This window comes from Hirundo rustica, chromosome 1, assembly GCF_015227805.2.
Source record: "Hirundo rustica isolate bHirRus1 chromosome 1, bHirRus1.pri.v3, whole genome shotgun sequence".
In the NCBI taxonomy this organism is placed as follows: domain Eukaryota; kingdom Metazoa; phylum Chordata; class Aves; order Passeriformes; family Hirundinidae; genus Hirundo; species Hirundo rustica.
Window position 1 is genome coordinate 119,355,807 of NC_053450.1, and position 17,765 is coordinate 119,373,571.

The 17,765-nt window shown below is 37.9% G+C and overlaps 1 protein-coding gene across 3 annotated transcripts in view; it reads right to left on the reverse strand.

The window, feature by feature from the left end:
- The window catches only part of KCNH8 (potassium voltage-gated channel subfamily H member 8), a 206,885-nt gene that overhangs the window by 174,677 nt on the left and 14,443 nt on the right, over positions 1–17,765 (reverse strand). Inside the window, exon 1 of one of the 3 annotated variants that reach the window (XM_040081914.1) lies at positions 5,114–5,342. The exons of the other annotated variants lie outside the window; for them this stretch is intronic. Within the exon in view, the coding sequence (XP_039937848.1) occupies positions 5,114–5,189 (76 nt within the window). The 5' untranslated portion in view covers positions 5,190–5,342. Of the gene's footprint in view, positions 1–5,113; positions 5,343–17,765 lie in introns of those variants that run through there. 3 annotated transcript variants of the gene reach the window in all.

Here is a 17,765-nt window from a genome sequence, read left to right on the forward strand (position 1 = left end):
CCAATCCCCACCTGGCTGCAGCCTCCTTTCAGGCAGTGTTAGAGAGTGATGAAGTCTCCCCTGAGCCTCCTTTTCTCCAAGCTAAACAACCCCAGCTCCCTCAGCTGCTCCTCACAGGACATTCTGTGCAGACCCTTCATGAGCTTCATTGTCCTGCACTGTACCCACTCCAGCACCTCCATGTCCTTCCTGAACTGAGGGGCCCAGAACTGGATGCTGTATTCCAGGTGAAGCCTCACCGGTGCCACGTACGGGGCCATGATCCCTGCCCTGGTCCTACTGGCCCCATGATTCCTGATCCAGGCCAGGATGCCAGTGGCCTTCTTGGCCACCTGGACACACACTGGCTCACATTCAGCTACTATCACCCAGCAGCCCAGGGTACTTTTCTGCTGGGCAGCTTTCCAGCCACTCTGCTCCCAGTCTGTAATTGGAGCATATTTTGTCTTTGCGAGGTGGGCCTGATCCTGGAGTCGGATCAAAAGCTTCCTTCTCCTGGAAGCTCAGTTGTTGCTTCGCTACATGTGACACTGCTGCAATTCCTTGAGCCTGTTTGAGGGAGAAGCACTTTTCTGCTTTTGAAGTTTCTGTGATACTATTAAGCGGCACATTGACTGGTGTAGAGAGGATAGGATTCACCCTGAATGAGACAGAATTTGACAACAAAGTTGCAGAAGGTGTTAGTTCATTGGCTCAACTTAGCAGACATCACCAGTTTGTTTATGAGACAGAAGAGCGAGTGCTGGGGGGAGCTGGGAAAGAGTGGGGGAGGAATCTGACCCTGCAATCTGGAAAGATCTCTGTATACAAAGGCTTTTAGCTCTGTACCGACTGACAATGATGCAAAAGAGACAACCTGGTTATACCTACAGTGCCAGCAGAAGTATGCTGACATCCCATTTGGTATGTTTAAATCTGTATTTTCTCATCTGGTACCTTTCAATCACACCTTAAGGGTAACTTGAACAATCGGAAAGCTGATTCCATTTTATCAGGAAGAAAAAAACCCAAACAAACAGTTACAAAAATTGCTGCTTATGTGCAAAGATCATTTTGTAAGTACTTGAGCATGATTTTAATTGAAAAATATATTTGAATTTAGAAGTTGTTCAGCAAATAGGCAATTAACAAATTATCACCATTGACACTGAGCAAGAACAAATTTACCCAGCTTGATCTTCAGGTTAGATGGATAGTGTAAAATTTTCAATAAGAATGTGAAGTACACACTTAATTTGGAATCTGATCACATATGACAGAGAGGAGATAATTATAGAAATTCAGCTGTCATTTCATGGTATAACCATAAACAAAATTGTTGTGGTTTTTTTGAATACAAATTAATAAGGCTATTTGCTGAATCTCTGTTAATTTTGTTCCCTGAGAAAGTCTCACCAATTTTCAGAAACAACCACCTTGATGTGTATTTAATCTATTTAAATAAATAAATAGTGCATGCAGAATATTTATGTAAGTGTGTATATAAATATGAAATGAACGGAACATAATTTCCTACGATGCAACTATTTCTAAATACTTTGCTTAATCTAAATAAGGTTAAGAAGCAACAATATGCAAATTTTCCTTTCAGAAGCTACAAGTGAAATAACTCACTTCAGACATTAACTTTCATAATATTTGGTGGTGGGGTTAATTATAGATTCATATTTGAAATATTCTCACACTTCAAAATGCTATTTTGTCTCAAAAAATCTAAAAATCAAAACAAAACTAAACAAATCAAAACACCTAAACCACAAACCACTCATTTGAAAGTGCTGTGCTTGTTTTCCATAAAGACGATAAACACATTACTAACAGAGGGGGGGAAAAAAGTCTTTGGATGACTTGGTGTTTACATTTTAGATGGGGAGGAGGAGGGAAAACATTGTGAGAAACCATCAACTTAAGATATCAGGAACACAAAAGATATTTTTGAGTTGGAAGGAGGTGCTGGTATAACAACACATAGGCAGAACCAAGAGCTCTGCCATGGAAATCCAGAGGAGCAAACCTTTAATGCTGCTCTTCCGCATGTGCAACACAGGTAGTGGGAAATCTTCAGGAGATCTCTGCAATCTCCTGCGCAGCTAATAGTAACCCCAAAATTAAACTAACTGCTTTCTTTAGCACATATTATTGGTTTTATATGCAAGGAATACTTATGCGTAACATACTGAAAAAAAAATCTGCCAGGAGAAATCTGAGCAGCTGAAGAACCTGCAAACCTGCCAAGAACTTGTTTTATACATTTTTTGAGATATGCAGTATTTTATAATGCAGTTTGTAACTACTAATTAGACATAAATCACTGCAATAGTATAGTTTAAAAAGTTTTGTCAATGAAATTTTGAAAGTTCCGTGCAAAGCATATTTTCTAATATTATCTGGAATCCCTTCTTGCACTTTTGCCCAGAATTAGAATTATCCCTCTTATCTAAAGATGCATTGGTGGATTAGTCTATCACTGATGACAACATAATATATCCTTCCCAGAGGCTTAAACTGAAAAAAGGTCTGTTAACTACAGAGTATATTAAAACAACAGTAAAAAAAGGAAACAAACAAACAAACATTGGACATAAGACAGTATTTTAATATTTAAATATCATCATGTGGGAGGTCAAAGTTAATGAAACATAGCCTCAGGTTCAGTGCCATGTATCAGTCCTGCTTTTTCCACAGACTGTATCACCTGTAAAACTAGTAAGACATGAGACTGATCCCTGCAAGGATTAGCCATGGGTACTACTTCTATCTTTAGCCACCCGAGCATGCTCAGGAATACCAGTGACAGGCAATTTAAATGAAAAATAAATTGGTTTTAATTTTTCTATTTGATGGTCAGATATGTATACAAATTTTGAAAACGGTGCTTCTTTATTTGAATATATGTATGGGGTTTTATTGTCCTGTTAAAGTATAGATTTTTTATTTAAATTTAGCATTTCCAAAGCAACAAAGCAGATGAGCTGTTTCTGAACTGAAACTTTGTTTCTATTTCTGAAACTTTGTTTCAGGTGACATGAAGTTGATTCATCACTTTACTCTAACACTCTAAAGATGTTATGTTATTCTGTATACTAAGAGGCATGCCAGCAATTTTCCATAGAATAGTGTCGTCCTGCAAAGTTTTTCTAGATGTAAGACCATATAGTTAATAAAACATCTTTCTGCGTGAATGTCCTGGAATATTTTGCATGCTAGTAATCATACCATGAAAACTTCTAGAATACACCTGCTTAATATTTAAGCCAAATTCTGGAAAACTAACTAACAAGAAATATTTCACTGATTATAATAAATGGATAATGTGCTGTACTTTCTGGTGAACTTAAACACGTAATTACATTCTTTTTCAATTATATCCCAGGAGAAAGCAGATGAGTTGTTAGGATTAAATTTCAATGTAAGAAGCTGGGGTCTGTTTTTTGTTTAAGAAAAGGTCAGTACTTCACTTCATGAAGGTCAGCAAAATCATTGGCTTAAAAAGGCAGCTCAATTTGGGTGTAGAATACAGCTAAGAAACAAGCTTTCTACCACACTTGGCTGTTGGTGTCACTGAGAAGATGGGGATTAGACATTTTTCTGGTGTTTTATTTAATAAGAGACCTGGATGCCATCACTTATGTTGCTTGCTAAATTGAATCTTTGAAGAACAGTGAAGAAATATGTGAAGTGTTTGTGCATACAGGTCACAGGCGGTATGCTCCATCCTTTGAAAGGAAACCATTGTGAAGGGGGAGAGTCCTGAGCACAAAGAAGGGAAGAACTGCTTTTCTGGCAAACGGCAGTATCAGCAACAAAACTCTAAAAGCTGCATGCTTCAATACACGGTAAATACCCACATGCTTTGTAGAAATAAAGGGGTGGAGGATGGAGGAAAGGATTTTGAGTTCTGTAGTCAAAGGAGTTTAAAGGTACATCAAAGTAATCTTATGAGAGATTGCTTTATAGTGAAGTATCAGTTACACACAACCCTGGATCATAATTACATGTGTATCCTCAGACTAGCAGAGCAGTTATAATACAGTTCTGTGCTTCTCTGCAATTGATCTCTGTGACTCCATCATTTTCTTGACATTTTACAACTCACAAATTCAATAATCACAGTTCAGTTTTCTTAATCGCAAGGTAATTGAACCATAGAGGAAATGTCAATACTTAGTCGGAAGATATCAATCCAATTTAAATCGCAATGTTTTCAGTCAAGAAACAGTTAACAGCAACTCAAATCTGACTTTGATTATTCTCCACTATCGATGTCTAGATTTCTTAAAAGGGAATGTAGATGGAGGGCAGTCCATTTTGGCCCAAATCCGCTATCTCCCTGCTCCTTTTATATGCTTTAGTATGTGCGAGCCCCATTAAAGAAGAAAGAAAAGTCAAGATGCAGGCGGGTCCTCCCCCGCGGGCGGAGGGGGAGCGCGCCCGCCGCGCAGGGGAAGGCAGCGCCCGGCCGGGGGAGCTGCCCGGCGGGGCCGGGCGGGAGGAGCCGTGCGCGGCGGAGGGGAGCCCGGCCCGGGACCCACCCGGCCCGGGACCTGTCCGCGGTCCTGCAACCGCTGCCACCGCTACCGCCGAGGGGCCTTGGCCCCTTCCTGCCTGCCTGCCTCACCAACGCCCTGCAACAGCTGCTGTCAACGCCGAGCCCTGACTTACAGAAACTCACCTTTTAGGGAGATTTCGTACCCCCTCAAGGCTGGGGGTGCTTAAGAAAAAAAAAATTCCCCAAACCTCCTAGCGAAGCCCTGCCCAGGCTCTGAGCGTGCCCTTCCCAGGCGGTCTCTCGGTTGCCCGGGGAAGCCCCAGTCCAGCGCACAACTTTCCTGCAGGGAGTCGGGCTTCAGCCCCCTCGGAGCCTCAGCGCGGGGGATCGAAGACGGAGGGGACCTGGAGCCCACCTCGCCCGCAAAGCTGCGGAAAAGCCAGACAGGAGAGCGGGAGAGGTTGGGAAGCTCCCTCGCCTCCCCTTTCCTCATTGCCGGCTTCTGGTACCAGGGAAACCCCCGGGGGACGGAGGGGAGGGAAAAGGAAGCTCCCACCGTACGGCAATGCCCCCCCCGCCCCGCATCCCCTTCTCCGGGAGCCCGGAGCCCCAGCCCGGACTCACGTGTGCCGTCAAACCGGGTGGCGATGGTGTCGAGGAAGGTGTTCTGGGGTGCCAGTAATCCCTTCATAACCGGCATTTTTCCAGCGCTGTGCGAGGTTCCCCATCAAAGTTTGTCTACGAGGGTGGTTCGAGAAGAAAGTGCAGAGGGCGCCCGGGGGAAGGCAGGGAGGGAGGAGGCGGAGGGATAGGGAGGAGAAGGAGGATGGGGATGCCGCCGCGCCGCCTCCGGCGCCGGGAGCCCCCCGCTCGTCAGCCCCGGCCCCGCAGAGCGCTCCCGCCCCGGGGAGCCGCGCTCAGGTGCGGAGCCGCGCCCCGGCCGGCAGCGCCCGCTCCCCCTCCCCGCACCCCTCCTAAGGCAAGGGGGAGGGGGGCGCTGGGGAGAGCCGCCGTGAGGGAGGACGGGCTGGAGGAGAGCAGGGAGCTGGGGAAGAGCCACCTTTATCCACCTGTAGCGGAGCCGGGTGGGGCGGGGCAGCGCAGGCACCGGCGGCTGCGGAGCCTCCTCCGCCCCCGGCCGGCTCAAACACATTTGGGCTCTAGCACCTGAGAAGGGTCCCAGGCATCTCAGGTCACCGGGACCCTGTTTTATGAGTAACAATATCGCGGGGTAAAGCACGAGCTCTCACTTTGCTGAAAGGATACATCCTTGATGGATAGCAAATGCTTCTGGAGGATGAGACTGGGACATGGATAATGCTCCACCAGTTGTGTGGCCTCAGGCATTTATTTGCATGTTGAGGCTATTTCATTTATTTAAGGAATAGGCATTTTTCTGTGATTGTTGTGGCATCCTATAACATTCTTTCAACATTCTTCCCTGAAAAATTCCTGATTTTTTTTTTTTTTTTTTCCTGCCAGCCAAAGAGAGAACTAATACATATCCTAGCCGAGAAGGTCTAATGCGTAAATGCAAATAAATAAATATGTAACAATAGTAATATGGAAGTGGCATTCCACATTCAGATGAGTAACCTGCTCAGACTGGTATCATAGCTCTTTAAATGCTGCCAGATAACTCTCCATAGTACAGTCATTTCACTTACTGTAGCAGCAATGGCAAAACTTCCTCATGCTCTTTGAGGACTAAGAGACCCTAGAGAAAAGAAGTGGGAGTACACTCCCTAATCTACAAAGTCACTGTGCAGAGGAAGGCTGTTGGGTTCTTGCTATTTTACAGTACTGCTATTTGTATTTTTTTTGCTATTCCTGTTTATTTAGGATTCTCTCTTTCTCCAGATGGTTAGAAGACTTTGATTCTCACTTTTTAGCTTAAGCAGCATTGAGACAGATTACAAAAGAGAAAAAAGGGTCTTTATTTACAACAGATAATGAAACGTAAAAACCCCTCAGAAAATGATGATACACAGGGTTTCTAACACAATATAAAGCCTACCCATGGTAACCTCACCTTGGCTCTGAAGAGTGCAGCAGTATTTTGCTGAGATCGTGAATCTGTCCAATTGACCTTGTGCTAGAAGCCTTTTAGAAACTAGTTGATATAGAGCTGACAGATCTCTTTTCAGAAGTAGCATGTGAACTGAGAGACTGCCTGTATAGTATTTCGGAAGTCTCCAGGATCTCAAAGTACTATCAGCTTCTTGCTATCTGATAATCTTCAAATTTCTGTCAGCCTTGTCCTTAAAGTGTATATAAGCACCAGTCTTGTCCTTAAAATATATAATTTTTAATACTGAATGACAGTAATTTTTAATTTTTGTTAATATTGTTGTATCCTCCAAATAATTTTGGACTCTGCTCCAATATAAGCAGAGTCACAAAATTAATTTCTATTGATAGTTTTCCATCTAGTCACACTTAGTCGGGTTTGATAGTACATGTACTCAATTGTGAAATAAAGAAAATCTTGTTTCAATACCTGGAAAACCCTCAAAAGAATGATGAGGTTTTCACTTCTGACAAAATGCTCAGCAACATAGGTTGTTAAGGTAAATCCAAACCTTTGAAAGGCTTTCCTATGTTGTAGCCTGTCTGCTGCAATTGTGTTTCAGTTTACATTTTTTTCCATGTCCTGCCCAAACACCATTTAAGAAGAGATACAGTGGAGCAGAAAGAAATGTACTCTTAGTCCTACTACAGGCAGTCAAAAGTAAACCCATATATACATTTAAACATATAAATATATTTCTATATTTTGATAATTACAAAAGGGGAAAGTGACAATTTTCCAGGGGAGCCAAGTTGTGATCTAGTAAGTCTGCAAGCCCATAAATGGCCACGCCAAGTCTGACATGTAATCACAGTGTTTTGAGGGCTGTATGACATAACAGCTTCAGTAAGTTTAGAGCATTATTAAGAGCTCACAGAAATTTCTTAATCATGAGACAAAAAAATGTTTTAATAAAGCCTTAGGACTTGGACAAAGAATGCCAAACAGTTATGCAAACACACACCTCAGAAAAGAAGGATAACAGGAGTTACATAGCATATTCCATGTTGGTAGGGGTGAACACAAATTAGTTATTGAAATGCGCCACTAGCCAGGGTGATGCGATAGCAATGGCAGTGAAAGGTCTACCAACAAGGAAATTCTGCTGATGCACAAGAGGGAAGGATGCCAAATTCTTTATAAGGAGAACATGCTGAAAGCCTCTTCATCTTTGAGAGCTTCAGGAAAGAGGGAGGAAGTTTGCTGTCCTTAACAACTACTCACAATCATGGCATATGTTATAAATTGGTTATGGAGATGGCAATGTACTGTGATCAATTGGCAACAATTAAGCTCCTAAAAATTATGTTTGTGCTTTATGCATCACAAAACAACCACCGAAATACCCCTGAAGCAGAACTAATAAAACAAATTACAAAAATAATGTACACAAAAAGCCTCAAACTACAAAAGATGAGAAATTGAAGTGCAGTATCCTATTTTACGCTTGTATTTAGCATATTCTTCCTATTTTACACTTGTATTTAGCATATTCTATAGACTTTTACTCATCAGAGTAATTGTCCTTAGTAGAAACTGGTACTTCAGAGAGTTAACAGCAAAACAAAGAAACTTAAAGTTGCTCAAAGCAGAAAAATTTAACAGGCTGTGACTTTGGTGAGGAAAGAAGAAATAGATAAGAAAAGCAGACAAGAGGTGAGCGTATGTAAAAGGGAGGTAAAAGGAGCAGCTGAAAGCTTGCAATCAAGTCCTGGAAAATTATTTTTAAGCTCTAAATGAAAACAAACTAGGGATTCTGAATAGTCACTGATTTTTTTTTTTTTTTTTTTTTTTTCAAGTTTAAGGAAAATTAAAATACAAACAGAGGCATTTTTTATCTTGTTTCAAGAAACCAGCTTTCAATGTTGTTGTATTAACTCCTAATATCTGGACATAGTGCCCAATATAATCCTTATTTTTGCTGGCAGAGACGGGTAAGCAAAAGTTGGAATCTAACTTTGATTTTTGTGTACAAATCTATATACAATTTCAGTAAATAACTCACACTCCATATTCCTGACTTTTTCACTGTAGAGAATTTTTCTGAATTCAAAAGCATAAATATACATAAAAATATAGAGGTAAGAGTTACAGATAAACTCTACCATACTTGAGAAATTAAGGGCTAATAGCACTGCTGCTTGCTCTTAAGGATGCCATTAGCATTCAGAGATTGCAAATGAAGTTTACTCAGGGGCTTACAGTTTAGACCAGGAGGACTGTCTAAGAAAGTAAAATTTGCCACTTCAAATTACTCAACAGTATATAAATAGAATCTCAGCCATACATTTCCCCATACTTATCCACAGGTACTTGGGCATTCAACATAGCACATTACATTGTGAGGCATGGCATAATCTATATTATTGCTTGTTACCCAGAAATGTGGGCATGGGCAGAGCTTTACACAGAATATATGTAAGGAGCTGAATGTTGTAGCATTTGGGCTCATAACTTTACTTCATTTACAATTTAACCAACAGAACATTCCCCTAATTTTTTTATTAATATTCCATGATATCATGAATTACCTTGTAAAGCAAGATGTTAGGAGTTTCTTCCCTGGCATAACCATTTGACCTCAACCTACCTGCTACAATTATGCAAATGAAAACAGCTAGTGAAAATCAAATTAATGAAGACTGCCTGCAGCTTACTTTTGTGCTTGAAGTTGCCACCCACTTATTTGTTTGTTAACCTTGGCATCCAGTGGGAAAAAAAAGAATTATGAAAAAGCCTGAAAATACTAGGAAATGGCAAAGAATGGCAACCTGCTGTTCATCTGCCATGAACAGGCTAATTTAGTCTGAAGTAGTGCATGTTAAGAATATTATCCTTATAAATTATTGGTGAGCTTCAAGAAATACTGGCCCCTGCCTTTTGCTGTGCATAAGCCATGAACAGAACTTTTCAAGAACAGAGCTGCATTTACTAAAACTCTGTAAAACAGGGCACAGTTTGGGTTGAAGTTTAAATGCAAAGTCAGCACCTCTGACTCAGGAGGAGACCAAGTTCCTATATACTAGAAGAAGCTACAAGCAAACAGAAGAATCCATACATGATGATATTTTGAATGAAGTTAAGGGTTCCAAACTCACTTTTTCTCTGCTCCTGGCAGACACCCATGAAACATTTTGGCAAAAGCCTCATTTATTTTTAGTATGGTGTTAAAGGATGCAAACCTAATGTTCAGAGACATGCCATTCACTAATGTATTGAAAAAGCTCTGTGGTAGATGCACAAGGTTTAATAATACTGTTATCACCATTGTATTAGGCTGCAATTTATGTTTTTGTTTCCTTTTGAAATACATAGGTAATCATGGATAAGGTTTAATTTCATTATACCTATTGCTCAACTAAGTAGATTAATGATTTATACAATATTGATTTGTATTTTTTATGGTTAAAAAGCTCTTCATACATTCATAGACCCAGTTTCCTCTGTCCATCGGATTTATAAAGAGAGAAGATTCTGTCTCTTGTTTTCTGCAAAGCAGAAAATAAATTAAGACAAAGGTAGCTCTGTTGTCAAGCGAAAAATATGGTTCAATGGTGACTAGGTGATCAAATCTCAAAATTTATAAGATCATAAAATTTCTGAATCATAATTCATGAAGAATTGTGTAGATACAGTTAATGTTCATATAACAACACAATTTCACATTGGATAGCATTCAGAAAGTTATTGAACCACACTTCAAACAACACAGAATTATGAAGATACTCGGTTGCTCTAACATTAATTGAGCACCATCATGTGGGGAAAAGATAATCATTGTTTATTGGAAAAAAGTATTTCATAAAGGATAAATGTGCCTCTATGCACAGAATTAGCATCCAAAGCTGAATAAACAATATCTATTTTGAGTGGAGTTTGGCTTTCATCAGAAAACAAAACCAAACCCCCCAGCAAACTAAAGCCAAAACCATCAAAAACAGTACTAACTAATGTTAAATAAAAATTAAAGCAAAATAGCTACCCTATGATTCTGGTGATGAATCTTATAGTTAATTAAATAGGAACAGATTTTTCTTCCTAAAATTTTTGCAGTAAAATAAAGATAGAAAGAAAGCTAAATTCAGAAGAGATTGAGGCATTGTAATAGCTTATTTTGTATTTCCTGGGTGTGAAAGACATCATAAGCCTTTTACCCTCATGGTGGCATTAGAGGCAATGTTGATGTTAAAGGACGTTAAAGATTATTCTCTATCTCAAAAAAAGTGGTCAATTCAGTTCACCTGTTAATGAGGAGTGCTAATTTTGTTCCAAATTCTTTCTTTTGAAAAGATATGAATTCACTTAGTGTATATCAAAATAGCTGTTGAGAATATTCTTTATAGTAATATCAGACCTTCACTTATTCATGACCTAAAGTTTAAAATAATTTCATTATAAAATGGAATCCATTACCATTTATCTGCTTGAATTCAAAGAGTACAATACCAGAATTTTTTGCAAGAGTGTGCTCAGAGAAAATAAAGGAGAACTCAGTGATACTAATTGTATAAGAGGTATAGAAGCATGCTTTGAATGCAGAATAATCACAAGCACAGCTCTAGGTATGGCATTTTCTCTTAAGCCTTAAACATCATCTTCCTACATGCAGATGTAAAAAGTGATTCCTCCCACAGATCGCTCCAAGTTAATTAGAAATTGTGATACCATGCTTCCACACAGATATCCCCTGAACACTGGGAAATAGCTATCTAAATTTCATGATCACATTCTAAATACCATTATTGAAAAGCAACTCTAAAGACAGAACAAATTCCTTCATAAGTACATTTATTTTAAAATCCTTAAACCAGATCATCTAAAATAATTTCTTCTGTTCCTTGTCCAATATTTTTGGGCACCTTTTATACTGTGTTTAAGCTTCTTCAACATCACCAAAATAACTTGCATGACTCAGCCATATTTTTCCTGACTTGCACCGGTGCAATAAAGAGCAGGATGAGACACGCTAGCTGGTTTTACTTTATTGATATTTCTGACTTGCAAAGCACCACAGATAATGCTGAAAGAATTAAGCAGTACAGCTCTGTTGGTCTCTAACAGTGTTGTGGTGCTGATGTGAATTAAGATTTTAGTGACCATCTATGAAGCGACAAGAGAGCAGGAAGTGACGGCAACATTTTTTGTTATAAATCACTGCGAGTCACAAAAGACTACCAAGACAGAGAAAAATTCAAAAGGAAACAGAATAGTACCCCACTAGATGTCACCTCCAGTTTTTTCAGTGCAATTGCCTTGACAGAGGATTCATTAATAAAAAGCCTGGGTGGCATTACTGGATTTTATTCCTTCTTTTCTCTTAGATTTTACTGCATTTTAAAAAGTGAAAATCTCATATAAAATGTAAGATAAATGTCTAAAACAAGTTAAAAGTATTGGAAAATTCCAAGCTCATAATGTACAAGTATTTCTAACCACTTCATATCATAAAGACACAAAAATTAGTACTATGATGTATGTACTTTTAATAGACCTTTATATTAATATATAAATTAGATGTGACATCTAATTTATCTAAAAAAAAAAAAAAAAATATCCTCCTAGAGAGACACAGGTGAAAATTCTGATATTTAAGGGTTTTGATGGTAAATATGAATACCACTCAATTATGTGTCTTGTTTGGGTTCTAACAGTAACAGCATATTTTCTCTAAGGTGCAACTGGCAAGCTTTGCAGAGTCAACAGCAATAACTTGAAGTCAGATGTTAAGTTTTGCTTTAGAAGACTCCCAGCAGGGAAAACTGAAGTTCTCCCCATTACATAAGTATAGTCAGCATATTTTGTAGTACCTTTCATAATATCTAAACAGTAACTGGATGATGTGAACTTAATTTTTTAGCATTGTTTCACACAGAAATGATTTAGGATTAATACTTTGTGCAGGTCAAATGTACCTTCTACTTCAATACACATAGTAGATTACCGTAATTGACATATACTTTAAAGGAGATAACTTTAACTATCTTTGTCATAGAAGATTGTAAATACAATGATCACAGAGTTTTTGATATGGCATCAAAATGTCATAAGCAATAGTTTAAGAAAATTCCAAAATTGTTAGAGAAAAATGCGTTTAACTCTAAAATATATTACTATAGTTCCAAAATACCCCTCTGTAAAGTGTGAATGCATTTGAAAAACCCCAAGACAATTTATTAATATAAGTATAGACTCATCAAGATCAAATGCTTTGCCAAGAGTTAGTTGAAGCAATAATAAATTTGTCAGACCACTGAATGTAATTTTTCTAATTGGAGAAGGAGTAAAAGGAACGTGGGGGAGGGGGGGGGGGGAAGTACTGATTTAAAAAATGGGTGGGTTAGACTTTCTCCAGGAATCCTTGCATCAACTATACAAGGTAAAATTGATGAAGATATGCAATATCTTTATTGCACCCTTTCAGAAAGATAAGAAAGGTGTCATTTTCCACAGATTATAAATAAAATTTGTTAACTACAGTTCAGGTTACATATCTTTTCTATTCTAACAGTGAAAACTGGATTTTCTTCTCACTTAGATCAATTGCATGGTTGTTTAAAATTAAATTAAAAACCCCTAAAACACAAGAAATCTGCCACAACTTTTTGTTTTGCAGTAAATCTTACTTCTACATAACAAGTTCTTCAGAAGACAACAGTTAGACTACAAGTAATTAAGGAACAAGAGTCTAACTTGATCCATCAAGGCTGTAACAGATCAGCCTTAATACTGATTGATTTGCTTTTTAATCTTCTTCAACTCATCAACTTCTTTTCCCTCTTAGTAAGAGTTTCATTAGTTGTTCTTCTCATGAGGCCATTTAAACAGAAGAACCAGTAGATACTTCAGTAGTCAGAAGTAATGTTTCTCTATCTAGGAGATACCCCAAATCTGCACAAATAAACTATCCTCTTTTCACCCTTATTAGAAAAACATATACCTTAGTCTCTTATTTTGGAGAGATTTTCATAAATGTGTCTTCCCTGAACGTGTACTTTGAGTTAGACATTTGCAAACAGGAACACTGCAAAGGGATAGGGAGAGGGGAGGAAGACTGCAGGAAAGAAGTTTTTGAGAAAAAAAAAAATCTCAATGACTAACGCAAAGAATCCACAAAGAAATGCCACAGAAGTAGACAGATAAGCAAACACCTAACCAGTGAAAGTGACCATGTTTGGCACAGGACTGAGCTTTAGACTAAACCTGTTGTGCAGCACACATGACAACAGGCAAAACAGGGTTTAAGTAGGAGGAGATGAAATCAAGGGAAAGAAGAGTGGGAAGCACACCAGGTCTAAGAATGAACAGCAAGATTCAAGCAAAACTTAATTGTGTAGAGGCCAGGGGAAAAAAAAAAAAAAAAAAAAAAAAAAAAAAAAAACAGATATTTTGTGTGTAACTGAAACAGTTGTGAGAACATGGAAATAGAGATTAAGGGGAATTTTATGCTGCAATCACATCCTTGTAGGTTTTGTGTGCTCTTCTTCCAGCAAACGCCCAACAGGGCAGAAACAGGTTATTTTTGGACTTTGTCTGAAGAAATGAATCTTGAACTCCAGTCAGCTTCAAAATACACTGCAAAATAGTCCACATGACACTCTGAACCTGAAGATTTCTTGATTTTATTTAGATTTTGATGTGTCCCAATTTTTTTCAATATTTCAAAGAATTTGGATTTCAGGTGTGTCTATCCTCTATTAGCTTAATCTACTATATAAAACCTTCCATATACTTTTATATGTTCCATCTATAAGCAGTGCTCTGATCTCACAATGGATCCGAACAAGTAAAGCCTTAGATATGCAGAGCTCTCTGCATTGGAAAATTAGCATGGCATAATAGGTAGGTGTAAGGATTAGACTGAGGATCATATTACAGGATTAGGGCAAATACACATGCAATGGATTTTGTAGGAAATGACCAGCCTTGCAGTGGATGCAGCCTCGGAGTCCTATTTATAGTATAATCTACTCCCTAGTCAGGTTGAATTAATATCCTTATCCTTTTTGCATAGACTAGTTGGTATATTCTTGGTACAATTTTCAAGACAAATCTTTTATCTAGAATGGCATTTGCTGTTACAGTGCAGTTTAAAGCTCAGTACAGAATTTGTGTCAGCACTTTTTGTCCCTGGAAGAGCTGAAATAAAAACATTAAAATAGATAATGTAGCCATTGTCCCGAAAAAAGCTCACAGCTTCTTCCAAGCTCATAATAACTGAACAATATATATGAAAAATATAAAATCCATGGAAATTTTATAAGTGTTGTTTTGAGATTTCTCAGCCATGTAAAAGGTTTCCCAGGTGTTCTGAAGAACAATTATTTTCCAAGAAATAACATCTTATTCTGCTGCTTGGACTAAAAACCTCTTCAGATTAAGGTTTAAACTAAATTAATTTCATACTAAGGAACCAAAACCTGTGATCACATTCACGTATTTGATCTAGTGTCAAACAGCAGAGGTGGGAATTATTCTATCTAGCAACTTAGTGGGATCAAATTATGTGGAATCAAATGCAGAGTGAGCTGAAGCATTCAATTTGGAATTCAAGATTTGGACAGAATTACTTTTCCTACCTTTTAGTACCATTTTTCTAGCTCAGTTATTCTACCAGGTTATCTGCAAGAAACAACAACCAAAAGCCTCAAAAAAATAAGCATTGCAACTTTACTCAAGTGAACTAAGAAATATATGAAACTATGAACCGACCTGTATGCATATCTCCACTATCTGATCATCTGTCAGAAGATGAAAATAGAAAATTATGGGCTAGGTATTTCAAACCTCTATCATACAATTTGTTTGAAGCTATGTATATTATACTCAGGTTAACGTGTAGATGAAGTTTGTAGTGTTATCTCAGTGGAAATATTAATTTTGCTATCTTCTCCCTAATTGTCAAAATGAATAGTTTTTTGTTTATATTATATGACAAGCTATGTTCAGAATGAACACTTGAACAGCCTGTAAAGAACTGAAACGTGATCATAACCATCACAGAAAACAGAGTTTAGGAGATTTGTTTCAGTTACAAGACAAAGGAATTATCATAACAAATGAACAGTCCATGACAGTGCCTGCTGAAAAATCCAAGGATTGTCATGATGTAACACATGATAAACAAGAAAAACAAGCATTTGGCAATCAACAGGCCATAGTAGGTTATTAGATAAGTAAAAGGAGAGTCTTATTGCCTTTTCATTTTCATTTAGTATTTTTCTTGTACAGAACTGAAAAAAAACCCAGAAAGCAAAGTCCAAGTTGTCACCTAATAACTGCCAACCTGCCTTTGGAATTAATTCTGTCCTCTTTGACAAGACACGCAAAGTTTATGAATTTATACTGTGGTTCTCAGATTTATTGTAATAACTTTTGACTAATCCTGTTGTTCTTCACAAACATTGAACTTCAAAACTCTGAATGTGTCTTCCAAATTTGGAATACTTACATATTTAAGTATGCTTCCAGACTCTGGAATGAATATTCTACAATTGCTAAATGCTGATGTCTGCTAAATATTGATGTCCTTCTCTTAAAAGTTCATCTCATTCAATTTCACATAGTAACAAGCTTATTCTAACACCTCTGATAGCTGGGCCTCTTATTCTACCTAAAATAGCACAAAAATGTAAGATTACATTTGGATTTTCACTCTCTTTAAACCAAAACAAAGACAACCATTGTATTTCACATTAAATATTACTACATTTTCTACTCTGAAGAAGACATGAAATGATTTCTGTTTATCTTTGGAATAATTGTATATTTACTAAAGTATTTTGTGACTAATAGATGAGAATTACAAGAATTACTGTATAGAATTTTCTTATATCTCAGTTGAGGTCTCAATAACATATTGACTGAAATAAAGAGCAAGGATCAGCTTCAGCCTGTTCAAACTTCAATTACAGTCAGGTAAAACATTGAGTTCAAGATACTAACAACTAAAGATCAAAATTTTAAAGGTTTTTAGGTGCTTAAAGAGGAAGGTGGGAAATGAAGAGGATTTACAGTTATGTTTATTTTCTTTGTGTAATTTCGCCTCCTGAGAATCACTTGGTTTTTTCTGTAAGTCCCAATGGAAGCATGAGAAGTTGTTCTCACTTTCTCCTCCACTGTGCAAGGAGAAAATTATGTATAGCCATCAGGACTCCCATTCTCCCTGTCCTCAGTCTTAATATCTCCCTGTCATCATCCCTTCACCTTTGTTTATCTAGCCCATTTTGATAAATATGAGTGAGCCAAGGACCACCATCCCAGGCAATGCTGGACAAGTCAGCAGACAGCAGTACTAGTAAGCACAAGCTTAATGTTCTCCAGAGCTAAGTCAGCAAAACACTTAAAATATATACTAATATAGGACTGGTAATATGCTTAACATTAAGCTCTATTAAGTGAACTACCTTTAGCACTTGCTGAAGTGTATTTTGTAAGATAAGCATACCCAAGTATTAAACTCTCAACATGCATTTTTCCAGGACTGTAGTCAATGTTTGCCTCCAGTCACAGCATGACCTGATTACTTATATGTTTTAAAGCTCCTGAATAGACAAAAAAGCCTAGGTCTCTGCTGGTGTAATTATACTGATGGCAATGGAGATACAACACAGCTTCCAGTCCTTAGCTTTAAGCATTATAGAACATATACATTTTGTGAGTTCCCACTGGATCTATTGCTGTCAATACAAGTGTGATGGACCCAGATCAGATGAATATTCAAAATAAATAAATAAATAAAAATAATACTACCCAGACTTGATTAGTTAATTGACTTGGCAGTATCGTGGCTTTAAACTAAGTTTTAGATGTACACAGAATTCTTTTAGCGAAGAAGAATCTTTTTTAGCAGTTTATTCCCTTTCCTTAAAAACATAAAGAAAGTGTTTCAACAATTATGTAACAGTCAAAATTGGCAAAAGATAAACACAATTTGTTTTATGTCCAGCTATGGTCTAAACATAAAATTGACACTAAAATTTGGTGGGGGGTTGTTTGTTTGGGTTTTTGTTTTGTTTTGGTTTTTTTTTTTTGGGGGGGGGGGGGTGTTGTTGTTGTTGGTTTGTGGGTTTTTTTTCCCTTATATGCTTTGCATATGTGTTGTCTCACAGCATTCTACATTTTCTTCATTATTATTCTCACTTTTTATACCGCCTACACATACTGAAATTCCCATGTCCCATTTCTATTAGATTATAGATGGTAAAT